Source organism: Macrobrachium nipponense, chromosome 1, assembly GCF_015104395.2.
Source record: "Macrobrachium nipponense isolate FS-2020 chromosome 1, ASM1510439v2, whole genome shotgun sequence".
Classification (NCBI taxonomy): domain Eukaryota; kingdom Metazoa; phylum Arthropoda; class Malacostraca; order Decapoda; family Palaemonidae; genus Macrobrachium; species Macrobrachium nipponense.
The window spans coordinates 72,309,926-72,323,535 of NC_087200.1; the positions used below are offsets into that span (position 1 = coordinate 72,309,926).

The 13,610-nt window shown below is 35.5% G+C and overlaps 1 protein-coding gene and 1 long non-coding RNA gene across 2 annotated transcripts; one reads left to right on the forward strand and one right to left on the reverse strand.

Moving 5' to 3' along the window:
- Window positions 1-3,252: 3,252 nt before the first annotated feature.
- Window positions 3,253-4,680, reverse strand: LOC135218812 (zinc finger BED domain-containing protein 5-like). The gene has a single exon (XM_064255261.1). The coding sequence runs from the start codon at window positions 4,678-4,680 to the stop codon at window positions 3,253-3,255; it is 1,428 nt and encodes a 475-aa protein (XP_064111331.1).
- Window positions 4,681-11,077: 6,397 nt separating this feature from the next.
- LOC135220202 (uncharacterized) lies at window positions 11,078-12,303 on the forward strand. Its single transcript, XR_010315602.1, has 3 exons — window positions 11,078-11,182; window positions 11,375-11,647; window positions 12,042-12,303. It is a non-coding gene; the product is annotated as an uncharacterized LOC135220202 (long non-coding RNA).
- The last annotated feature ends 1,307 nt before the right edge of the window (window positions 12,304-13,610 follow it).

A 13,610-nucleotide genomic window follows, 5' to 3' on the forward strand; every position in this document is an offset into this window, starting at 1 on the left:
ATTGATTCACGGTTATCTCCTCTGAAGTCCTGCGCTGAGACCATACTCTGAAATCTTGGCGTCTTATCAGATGCTGTGAACATATGGGAAGGTCCAGAGGATAGCGATATGAGGACAGATTACAGAGGGCAACAATGAACTCGGTCATAGTACTCCATAATTGTTGAAATCTGATCACCTAATATCCATAGTCAATGCATTCTTTATTCGTATTTTTAGTTTTCTGCAAAAGATAACTATTGAGATGGCTTTGTCTGTCCGTCGGCACTTTTTCTCTCCGCCCTCAAATCTTAAATACTACCGAGGCTGGTGGGCTGCAAATTGGTATGTTGATCATCCATCCTCCAATAATCAAACATACGAAATTGCAGTCATCTACCATTAGTAATTTTGAACATATTCAAGGTTAAAGTTAGTCCTGATCGTACGTCTGGCAACGCCATGGAACAAGTCAAAACCATCCTAGGCGGAAAGTTGCATAGGCCGCGGTTCATACAGTATTATGCGCTGTACAGAAAATTCGATTGCACCGAAGAAACTTCGGCTCATTATTTACTTGTTTTAATGCTATTTACAATTTATCAAAAAAATTTTATTGTCAGGTTTAGGTTTAATAGTAAATATGTGTACTTCTCAAATTTTTTATGTTTTACTGTTATTTATAAATTATCAAAAACTGTTAATGTCGGTTTTAGGTTTAATAGGCAATATGTGTACTTTGCGAATTTTCACCTACCTAATACCAAGTAGATAATTGTTGAAATTGTCCTCTGGGGAAGTTTTGCCTTATTTCAGTGTACGACAGTTCCCAATTTTTGCATTACACCTATATTCAATCAATTAATTTATGACTCCTCGCTTTCCTACTTTATTCTCATTCATGGCGTTTACCATTTACTTCACTTGATATCCATTTACGGTATGTTCTAACCACGGTCAGATAGAACATTTCAGCCAGAAAGCTCCCTAATTTTAAACCTCCTCTGCGCACCTACGTCATCTGAGGGAGCGTGGTCGTGAGAACCATTTACAACGTAGTTCTAACACACCGTCAAGAATTCTTTCCCCCTTTTTTTTTTCTTTTTTTTTTTGACTAAGAAGAGAATGTTTTTGAAAATGTGTTCTTTCAAGTGCCAAAAGACTGTAAGTAACACAACATTTGCCTTTTGAAAATATTTTATCTAGTTACAAATTTCATTTTTTTCTAAGTGTCTCCCTGCATGGTTGCCCTTGATGTTTCCTATACTTTATCAAATTATTAAGATATCTCATTCGAAAATATTCTGATATCTTAAAAAAAAAAAAGTAACGTCGTCAGGAACTTCAATGTCATGCTTTTTCAATTCAAAGCAGAGCTATTTAAAACAATGTTTGCCCTCCATGAGTGCTATCCCGTGTATAGCATTGGAGATCTAGCTCCCACATTAGTACTAAATGCGAAAAAAAATTACTAGAAGGTGCATGCAAATTCATCCGTACTAACACAGTCTATCCAAGTATCATTCATTGGTACTTCTTTATTCTTATTTCCTAACTTAGGGTATTTCACACAAAATGTTTTGACAATATATCCCTCAATGTATTTAAGACCCTCCTCCTCAATTACTCCCTCGATATTTTTTTTTATTTCATTGGCCTTATACACCCAAATGAATGTTCAAGGCAATATTGATTTAATCTTTGTGTCAACAGATAGCCAATACTATGAGAGGCTTTTAACATATTAAATAAAGCAATGGTGGATTTACATGAAAAAAAATTATTCCTTTCTCCAGAAAGGAATATATATATATATATATATATATATATATATATATATATATATATATATCGTAATAATATATATATATATATATATATATATATCTATATATATATATATATATATATTATATATATATATATATATATATATATATATATATATATAATATTCCTTTCTGGAGAAAGGAATAATTTTTTTCATGTAAATCCACCACTGCTGTATTTAATATGTTGGCTATCTGTGACACAAAGATTAAATCAATATTGCCTTGAACATTCCTTTGGGTGTATAAGGCCAATGGATGGTTACCATGATCATCCAAATGCAGTGAATTTTTAATTCAGGCTTAAAAAATTGTTGTTAGGGAAGGAAATGAAGGTAATAAGTGAAAAGTGTTATATCACCTCAGTTGAAAAATCCTTTGAATCTCCCAATGAAGGTGAGTATGTAACAAAAGAAAGGGAGTTTTATATATATATATATATATATATATATATATATATATATATATATATATATATATGATATATATAATATATATATATATATATATATATATATATATATATATATATATATATATATTGCATTAGGACTTTTAACTCTCATAATAATCAATAACTCGATGACCTTGAGCAATTTATTTGTTTGTTTTTCTACATCAATACCAAAAGCATTGCTTTTACCAAACTCTCCATACATGCATTAAGAATTCATGTATAGCCAATCCATTCATTTTTATAAGAATATAATCGGACGTTTCACTCCAGCTTTGACACTTTAGCAGTACCCTTTCGCCTGAATATTTTACTGAATTGGCACATTTTGTAGACACTAGTTGCACTGCTAATTTAACGCACTGTCTTTGTTGACCAGTTACATTTTAAGGCATTTCATTAATCTTAATGGAAGCCCATAGTCTGTTTTGGTTTGACTACGTATTTCTCGTATGCTAGAATCTGAAATACACTCTCCATTTATTAAGGAAAAAAAGATAGCCAGTTGAACTGTTTTCTTTTTACTAATTTGATTTAAATGCGGGGAATATCAGAGAACACATCGATAATTTTGTCTACGGCAACAGGGCATTATCAATGATGAAATGAATGAATGAAAAAAAAAAAGATATATGGGCACGCACACAGCAAGTCCCATTGTTTAAGTACGGCTATGGGTAACAAACGAAAGCATTGTTTTGGTTAACGGCGTGTGAGCAACCAGGGCGCGTGACGTCACAGTATTGGTGATTCTAGACCAGTGGTTCTTAACCTTTTTACTACCACGCCCCCTCTAGGAACAGCTCTTTCCCTCCACGCCCCCCTTGCATCTATAGACAAATTTCACTTCCAGATTTAAAAAGAAAATGAATAAAAATGGCTTTTTAGTCAATTTACTAAGCGTGAATTACATAGTGAGATATTTGACACTGCTCTAAGCTACCAGATCTTGAATTCATGGTTAGTGAGATATTTGACACTGCTTCTTAGCTACCAGATCTTGAATACGTGGTCGAATGCACAACGTAAGTCCCCTTCAACGTTCAGGCGGTTTCTGAACTTGGTTTTGATAGCAACGAGTGTGGAAAATGCAGTTTCACATAGATATGTGGATCCAAACATTCTTAGAATCCGAAGAGCCTGATGTGAGATCAGTGGGTAAACAAGAAGGTATTTGACCCAGAACGTCTCCAAATCCATATCTTTGAAGTCTTCTTTAGCTGTAGAGTTGAACTTCAATTCTAGGAACTCTTCTTGGACTTCATCAGCATCAGCTACTTCACATTGAAATGGGTTCCTGATGAATTTCCAGGCTTCACGCTTCTCATCTATATCTGGGAAGTATCTGATGAATTCTGCTTTCAAGTCACTTAGATGAGTGATTATTTGTTGCTTTAAGTCAGAGTCGAGGTTACTGTCAGCGAGAGCAGAATCCAAGTTCCTAAAACTGGCTGCATTTCCCTGCTGAACCCGACATTTCCAGAGGTCGAGTTTGGCTCGAATGGTGTCATGGTGCGTGATGATGTTGATGCTTTTCCCTTGTAGTTTAAGGTTCACAGCATTTAATGCTTCAAAAATGTCCACCAGGTAAGCTAGAGGTATCTGAAAGCCTTCAGATTGGAAATTGTCATGAAAGTCTGCCTTCTGCTGTGAATCTAAAAATATTGCTACTTCTTTTTGTAGCTCATAAAGCCGTCCAAGCATGTTCCCTTTTGATAGCCATCGTACGTTCGTGTGAAAAAGCAAGGCTTCATGTTCGGATTCCATATCCTTACACAGCAGTTTGAAGAGACGAATGTTTAAGGCTCTAGCTTTGATGAAGTTGACTACCTTGATAGCCACATTCAAGACATCCATCACCTCAGCAGGCAAAGTTCTGGATGCTAAGGCTTCACGATGAAGTATGCAGTGTGTACTCATTACAGAGGGATTTTTTTCTTTCACCTTTGTGACAAACTCAGACCGCAGACCACGCTTGGCTGGAGCTCCATCAGTACACACCCCTACCAGCGATTCCCAAGAAAGTTGATTTTCCTGAAAAAAGTTTGATGTATCATGAAAAATAGCTTCTGCTGTTGTGCAACTTTCCATCGGGTGACAGAACAGAATTTCTTCTTTTATATTGTTGCCTGACACGAAACGAGCATACATCAGTAGCTGAGAACACTGAGCGATATCAGTCGTTTCATCACACTGGATGGCAAAAACAGTGGAGGCTCTTACTTGGTTGAGAGTTTGATCTTTGATATCTTGAGACAATTCATCTATCTTTTTCTTGACTGTATCATTTGACAGAGAAATCTGGGAAAGCTTGTTTGCGCTATCTTTCCCCAGAACGAGTTCTGCTGCACATAGTATACTTGGTTTTATGAGAGATTCTCCAATGTTATGGCTCTTCTTGCTCTTTGCAATCAACATAGCGATCTCAGAGGAAGCTTCAATGTCAACAACCTTTGAAAAGTTTGTTGCCGAAATGAGCCACTGTCATCCAACATAGCTTGCTTCAAAGTGTGTTTTTTTGTTTCAAAGAATGCTTTGGGCTTGTCAGCTAAAGCAATGTGTGTTATCCTCATGTGGCGTTCCAGGCGTGAGGGCCACATTCCATCATTGCTCAGTCTTGTAGCATATCACACACTGTGGCAACTCGTTGTCATCCTTTTGGAGGGACACAAATCCAAATCGAATGTAATCTTCAATGTACTTCCGCTTCTTGGCACTCATTGCAAATTATTTGATGTGCAGAGGGCAATACGTATCTGTGAACAAGCATATGTAAGGTAAGGTAAACGTCACCACATAATAATAAACACCACAACATAATGATAATCACAACCACATGATTAGTAACACACATGATCGCAAACACCATAATTATAATATGACCATACCTACCACTATAATGTTATAATCATAATGATTAACATTCAGTGATAAGCACTGCATGATCATAAATACAACATGATTATTAAACATGACATCATGATCATAATCACAACATCAGGATCATAAACAAATCATCATGACCATTAATACAATTTTACTGTAAACAGCACATGATTTTAACTTTTTAAGAAGCATCACATCCAACTTCTGATTTATTACAATATTAATTCTCAACTTTCAATAGAGGAAGTAAGGGAGACAGTACCATGGAACATATTGTATGCGGATGATATTGTTCTGTGTGTAGAGAGCAGGGAAGATCTGGAAGTGAAATTGGAAAGATGGAGACAAGTACTGGAGGACAGAGGAATGAGAATAAGTAGATCTAAGACAGAATATATGTGTACCACCACTGAGAGGGATGATAGAGAAAGTATTCAGCTTGTTGGAGAGCAAATAAGGAGAGTTGATAAGTTTAAGTATTTGGGATCTTTTTTTAACGCTGGAGGAAGTATGGAAGAAGAAGTAAAACATCGGGTACAGGCAGGCTGGAACAACTGGAGAGTGGCCTCTGGAGTTCTTTGTGACAAAATAGTGCCACTTAGGTTGAAAGGAAAATTTCACAAGAAGGTGGTAAGAACAGCAATGCTGTATGGTACGGAAACAGCAGGCATGAGAAAACAGAGCAGGAGAAGATGGATGTGGCAGAAATGAGAATGCTTAGGTAGATGTCTGGGGTGACAAGAGAGGATAAGATCAGAAATGACTACATGAGGGGGTCGACTAAGGTGGTGGAAGTATCAAAGAAAGTGCAGGAGGGGAGGCTGAGATGGTATGGACACCTGTTGAGGAGAGATGAGGACCACGCTGGGAGACATACTATGGGGGTGGAGATGCAAGGAAGAAGAAGAAGAGGGAGACCAAGAAAGAGATGGAAGGACTGTGTGAGAGGAGACTTGCATGAGAAAGGAATTGATGAGGCAGAAGCGCAGGATAGAAATAGATGGAAACGGCTCATCCGAAACGGCGACCCCATATAAAAATGGGAACAAGCTGGGAAGAAGAAGAAGATTAATTCTCAACTTTCGAAAAACAAATAAAGCAACATATGCCTGTTCACAATTCATCAATAAACTTAATTAAGGCGTCTCAACATATTAAGGTAAAGTCATAACAACTGAGATGAAAATGCCTCAACAGCCTCGACTGAAGATATGTGAAAGAAGAGGTGTTATAAACACGGACATGTGTGGTAGACTAGGAGTCAGAGAGAACGGGTCTCACGGCTCACCAGTGAGCAGCGAGAAGTGTACAGGTCCAGGACGCGTTAACTTCCTACCCCACCAACCCATGCCATGAGTGTCAGAGGGCAGGGAGGGGGACCAGTATGATTATATACGAAAAATGGTATACCTGGGAGACTTTTGAAAACAAGAGTTAGTAATGACGATACTTCTGCATTATTTCATAAGCTTATCTTTACAGTAATGCCCCATGCTCTTGTCATGAAAATAACCCATAAATGGAAAAACTTCTTCGTTTCACCTGAGGCTCGTGCCCCCCCTGGAAATCACTGACGCCCCCCAGGTTAAGAACCACTGCTCTAGACTTACTTCTAACTAACATTCGTTTGGGGATTTCTTCCGGTAGGTAAATTCTTTCTTCAGTCGTTGCAGCTTTTTTTTTTCTATCACCGGCCACGCTTTATAATGTGCGTTTCAGCTGTTCCTCTTTCAGTACTGAACTCTTTGATTCAGCTGCAAAATAATAAAATAAAATAAAATAGAATAAAATAAATACAAAATTAAAAAATCAAATACCACCATTGACCATGAACATGGAGTTAGACACCCGATTGTGACACTAATCAGGCGTTTCATGTATATCATACAGCAGTAAATAAAACTATGCGTCATCAATTGGTTTCCATTGACGAACCTACAATGAAACTGTGATGAAACATCAGCGAATAAATAAATTGTACCAGGGTAAAGATAAAGCTTAAAGCTCTGGGTTAATCCTTCAACAAAAGCCTATTCAGCTAATTAATAGCTGACCTGCAAACAAAATTTAGAACTAAAAAGAGTATTTCAAACTGGATGCATAAACATGACAAAAAGTGCAATTCAGCATTAAAACACATGTTAAATATCTACATCTGTTTGCCAAAAGAGAGAGAGAGAGAGAGAGAGAGAGAGAGAGAGAGAGAGAGAGAGAGAGAGAGAGAGATTTAACTATGGTCGAATAATTTCGTTGTGGCTATTCGCAAACATTCGAAAACACGCAGAGGCTAAAAATATTTATGATAGTGTTTTATGTTCAGGCTGTCAACAAGGAACCTCAGTACCGGAATAATTACGTTAAAATGTTTACCAACATGTTTTAAGAAAATAATATTTTTTGTGTGTGAAGGTTTTGATTATTATTGGAACCTACTAAAAACTATTAACATACAACGTGCAGAACGAAAACGGAAAATCTTATTTCTGTATATTTGTAATAAGAACACATTGATGACATACACTTAACTCACTTAAAATGCTCCACAAATTCCACTTGACCAGGAGGATCATCAGCAGCCCATGGAACCCATTTAAATCACTTTTACATGCTAAACTATTTCTCCCAAGCTCTGTAACTTCATTCATATCAGCGACATCCCGATGTATTACGTCTTCCTCTCAGTTTATCCAGTCTTTCTTCACCCCGAAACTTCCGGATCATAAGCTCACTTCAACGAATCTCCGTACTCTGTTCTTTCCATTTGAACAAACCATCTATAACAAGTTTCTAATCAATGCTTTCCTGTTAAATCTTTAGCCATTTTCTTATGTGTCTCCGCAATTGTTAGCCATTCATTTCTTATTACTCCACACAATACTACGTAAGCAGTCGAATTCTCAACAACTTCATCATACCTTGGTATGATTTGCTCTGAGTATTCACACTTCAGTTCTGTTTCTTTAACATGAATGGACATACATACAAGTGCAGATATATATATATATATATATAGAATATATATATATATAATATATATATAATATATTTATATAATGTACATGTTGGTTTTAGATAAAAATTACAAAATTACACACAGGAATGAAAATGAATATAGAAATCTAAATACAGGAATACAAATATATGTATATATTTTATAGCATGCATAAAGGTACAAGAGATAATTTCTGTTTATACATAAATTTGTATGATTTAAATTTGAATGAGTGAGCGTGTGTGTGTGTGTGTGTGTGTCCAAATGGTCTACGTTGGTTAACGGTTGCTGATTCGTGTTGGGCGGGGTCTCAGCGACCTGAGCAAGGATGATAGTTGATTTTCGCTGAATAAAATATAAGCCTCAGGATTTATAGTAAGCCCAACCTTGTAGCAGCCTTAATAATGAAAGAACAGCACCACTCCGACCGAAGGAGATGTGCACGAATGTAGTTTACAAATTTACTTGTCCAGAGGAGGTGTGTAAACCTCACAGCCAAAACTACATCGGGGACACTACAACGACCCTTCGGAGACGTCTGCTGGCTCATAGAAATCAAGGGGCATTCCATCAACATTACATAGATGTTCACGACAGGAAGCCATCTCTACAAGAGCTCATAGAAGGCACCCAGGTCGTGCACAGAGAAGACAACTACGGTCGCCTCTTAATAACGGAAGCGGGTGAACATCGCTATTCAGAAGCCGACCTTGAACGTCCAACAAGAATCGGACCATATACTCCCCTCCAGCAGGAGAAGGAATACGCAAGGCAACAGGGACCAGACAGCTCGCCCCAATCCACCGAGAACATCGCGCCCCTTGGAAGACATGAGAAGACCCAGTGTCAGCGAAAATCAACTATCATCCCTTGCTCAGGTCGCTGAGACCCCGCCAACACGAATCAGCAACCGTTAACCAACGTAGACCATTTTGGACATACACACACACACACACGCTCCCTCACTCAAATTAAATCATACACATTTATGTTAAACAGAAATTATCTCTTGTATTTTAATGCATGCTATAAAATATATACATATATTTGTATTCCTGTATTTTTATATATATATATATATATATATATATATATATAAATTATATATATATACAAATATACATATATGTACATGTATACATATAAGCGTATGTATGTATATCCATGTATATGTATGTGTGCATATAAATATATACAAAATAATATATATATATATGTATATATATATATATATATATATATATATATATATTATATATATATATATAGTATATATATAGTATATATATATATTATATATATATATATATATAATATATATAGTAATATATATATATATATTATATATTTCCATTTACTCAATTTTCTGCAGATTATTCAGGTCTTTCTTATAAACTAAAGGTGTCCAATTGGCTGTCATCTTGTTATTAGTTTCGTGGACCAAGCTATACAGCTGCGATCTGAAATATTTGATATTAGTTGAAATTGGAACTCGTCAATCTGGAAAATAATAGTTTAAAAAAAACACAATGGACAACTGATAAAAATACGGTTTAATTAGAATAGGGTAAACAAAATTCCAGACCGCTCCCCCTTTATTGACGGTTCATAATTTCGATAGTTAAGAATAAAGTTGTTTTTACATCGAAAGTTGGGAACAGTGATACCTAGACTATACAATTTTCTATTAAGAACCTCCTGAACGCAAGAAACATATTGAGAAATAGCATTATTAAAATGACTAATATCGAATTGTTCAGATCGCAGCTGTATGCCTTAGCACACGGCACTGATAACAACTTGACGACCAGTTGGACACTTTTATCAATAAGAAAGACTTGAATATTCTGCAGAAATTGAGTAAAAGGCAAATATTACCGATAAGGCAGAGGTGTGGTCTTACTTAATAATATATGTATATTATTGATACCATTCACTTCCTTTTATTGTTTACCTTTTCTCTACAAATACATTTTCTGTTATGAGTCCAGCGATATTACCAATAAGAGCTAAACTTGTTGTAAAAAATTATGCTTTACTCTGATTCCGGGAATTAACTCTGACACTTAAAAACTCATATTGATATTCCCTTTTCGCATAAAAGTACTATGTAATACATAATTTTCAGTTGGACAACTTCGCACAAATACGAAACATAAAATTGATTAGGTCGTGATATATCCATAATCATGCATCAACTTCCTCTCTGTTTTAAATCAAGGTTCATTCATTAACAAGTGACGGTCATTTGCAGCTTACTTGAATATGTGTATATGAAATTTAAATGAAAGCGTATTCGAATATTATATATATAATATATATATATATATATATATATATATATATATATGTATATATATATATATATGTAGTATATACATATGTGTGTGTATGTGTGTGTGTGCGTGTATGAGTGAATACATGTCTATACACATGCATACATATATACATATATTATATATAATATATATATATATATATATATATATATATATATGTATGGTTAGTAATGTATTGTATATATATGTGTGTAAAAAAAAATTAGTTACGTAAAGTGCAGTGGATTCCCCAGAGGTGGATCCTCCTGCTCAGTTCAATGCGTCATGAGGATCGTGACTTTCACTTTCAAGTTTCGTTTGTACCAAGACAGCTTCCCTCATAATCTTTCAACGGTGTAGCCTTCTTCATATATTTTCCTTGATTTTTCATTCAATGAAACATCAAGAAAAATGGGAGGCTGTTCCCTGAAAGCTTCTGTATCAGCGCTGTCCTTTCCTCTGGCGTCCAGTTCCTGGTTCCTGCTCGTTCTTTCTATGGCGGTGGGACGTAATATGTACATTCTCGAAGAGAAAGGATCCCTACCAAGAAATGCTTTTGCCGCGGATGTGGTGGAATATATAAGCTGACTCGAAGTGAGTTCCTTCATTCTGCACATCGGAACAGGAGTCTACAATACTAAGGAAATCTACCTCGTGTGCACTCATATATTCTTGCAGTTCAACTCGTCTAAATCTAATTTGTTTCAGTGGTTCACTGTTAAAGGTAAAAATACCTATTATGTACAATTTCATAACTTGTTAAGAAATTTAAATAGAGAAAATCTTCCTTAACTTCAATATACCGATTGATTCAATTTGATACTATACCGCTTTATAATAATGAATCATATATATGATACGGTAATCACCTCTAAGGAAAGGGGCCGTAACCTTAAAATGTTTACTAATTTTTCAGAATTATAATGATTACCACAACGCTCAGCCCCATCATTTCTGGAATCCAGGACAGCATCAGGAATGTTGACCTCAGAAGCTTCACTCCGCCCTTTGACCTTTTGTCTCTGGACATCAAGACGGTCAGCTGGTTGGTTCTGGCAGCCGTGACCTTATTCTACCTGTTCAGTGTCTTCGGTAAATATTTCGTTCCGGTTGGAAGAAGCTTAGCTGTCAACACTGCCAACGCTTGGGAGAATAACGTTTTTGGACTGAACGAACTTGGAAGGAGCAGGTATGTTGGCCAATAACAGATACTCCTATACCTGGTTTGTCTTTTTTTCTAAATCTTACTTTTATATAGAAATCTTTAACATTTCTAACTTGAAGATATTGTTCACTTTTTAGTGAATTTTAATAACAGCGTGTTTTCAAAATCTTTATAAGATATACTTTCGTGATATATATATTTTTTTCAGTTTATTTCTATAATATGGAAATCTTTAACATTCCTTGCTATAAAATAATGTCTCACTTATTGGATTACACATAAGTATACACAATAGATTTAGATTCATTTGTCAGTATGATACTCTGACAACTTAGCTCTAATGTTTCATATGCATGGTGTACTAACAAAGGGAGGTAATAGAAAAGTATCATTCATTCACTTTTGTCTCCCACCGAAGCCCCGCGTTGAGGCCGTACTCCGAAATCTTGGACTCCTTGGCGGATGCTGTGAAAAAATGGGACGGTCCCGAGGACAGCGAGGCGAAGATGAGGATTAGTGGACATCACTGAAGTTGGTCTCGTAGTAAAGAAAATTGTTCAGGTCCCAAGACTTCATTATCCGAAGTCAATTACTCACTTGTTACTTTTTGTTAATGATATTTATTATTTATTTCAATCACTGTTGTATCTTTAGGTTTAAATAAAAAAATGGCAGTTCAATGAGTATACTTATTTACTCGTCCAAGATTAGATACTGAAATAAAAAATCTCTCTTCCAAAGGACATCTAACCTTTCTTGACATTAGAATTATTGTAAAGTTTGTGTACAGCTTTTACTGAATCGAGTACTTCCTGCCTCTACGGACATTCATGGAATTCCTTCTGAATTCAATTCCGATTGTTAATATCGACATCATCCTTTATTCTTCAGTCTTTCTAATTCTTCCCTGTTCATAATAAACATCATCTCGTTAGTATTCGCTAGAAATTCTCTCTAATATACCAGTTCTTTAAGTTTCTGCATCTTATTCTTTCTATCACCAATGAACACTATTAAAGGTGAAACCACCATTAAAAACAAATAGTACAAACATGGAATTATTGCCCACAGTTGACAGCGCATCGAAACAAAGAACTATCAGCGGAACAAAGAATAACCAGAGTCAGTAGAAATAAAACTCTCTAGGTCAGGTTTAATCCAATAACAAAAGCCAATTCAACCATTTAACAATTGATTTGCAAACAAAATGTTTACTTAAAAAAAAGATATATATATATATATATATATATATATATATATATATATAATATATATATATATATATATATATATATTTCAAATCCCCGTACATCAAAATCATGAACAAAAGTTCATTTACCATACAAAACACATGAAAAACAATTTAGAGAGAGAGAGAGAGAGAGAGAGAGAGAGAGAGAGAGAGAGAGAGAGAGAGAGAGATAGAGATTAACTGAGGTCCAATAATTCTGCTATTTTGCATACTCGTACAAATTCGCTCCAAACGGAATTTCAAAGCATTTCTCTTTGTTATTTATCGTCCCCTTGTCAGTGAGGTGCGTGGCGGCTAAGCTAATTACGTCTACCTTTTAACAAGATATTAGTAGATTTATACTCCATATATAAAGATGAACATTATCTTACTTTTCTGATATTCTCTATTTCTTCCAAAATCACGATGATCACCACATCATTAGGCCCCATCGTTTCTGGAACCCAAAAGACAATATCAGGAATGTTGACCTTTGAAGCTTCATCCCGCACTTTGACCTCTTGTCCTTGGACGTCATAACTCTGTTTCATCTGTTCGGTGTCTTCTTTAAAGAGTCCGGGGAGTATAACGTTGTTTTCATTTTAGTATCTAATATATTTTGCATAAGAATCTGTAAACATCCTTATAAGAAAATCAAGTTCTCATTCATTTGATCACATATGTAAAAATACAACTTAGTGTGATTCGCCTCTCAAAAAACGGTATTTATTTGTTGTTGTAACCTGTCTTCCAAGA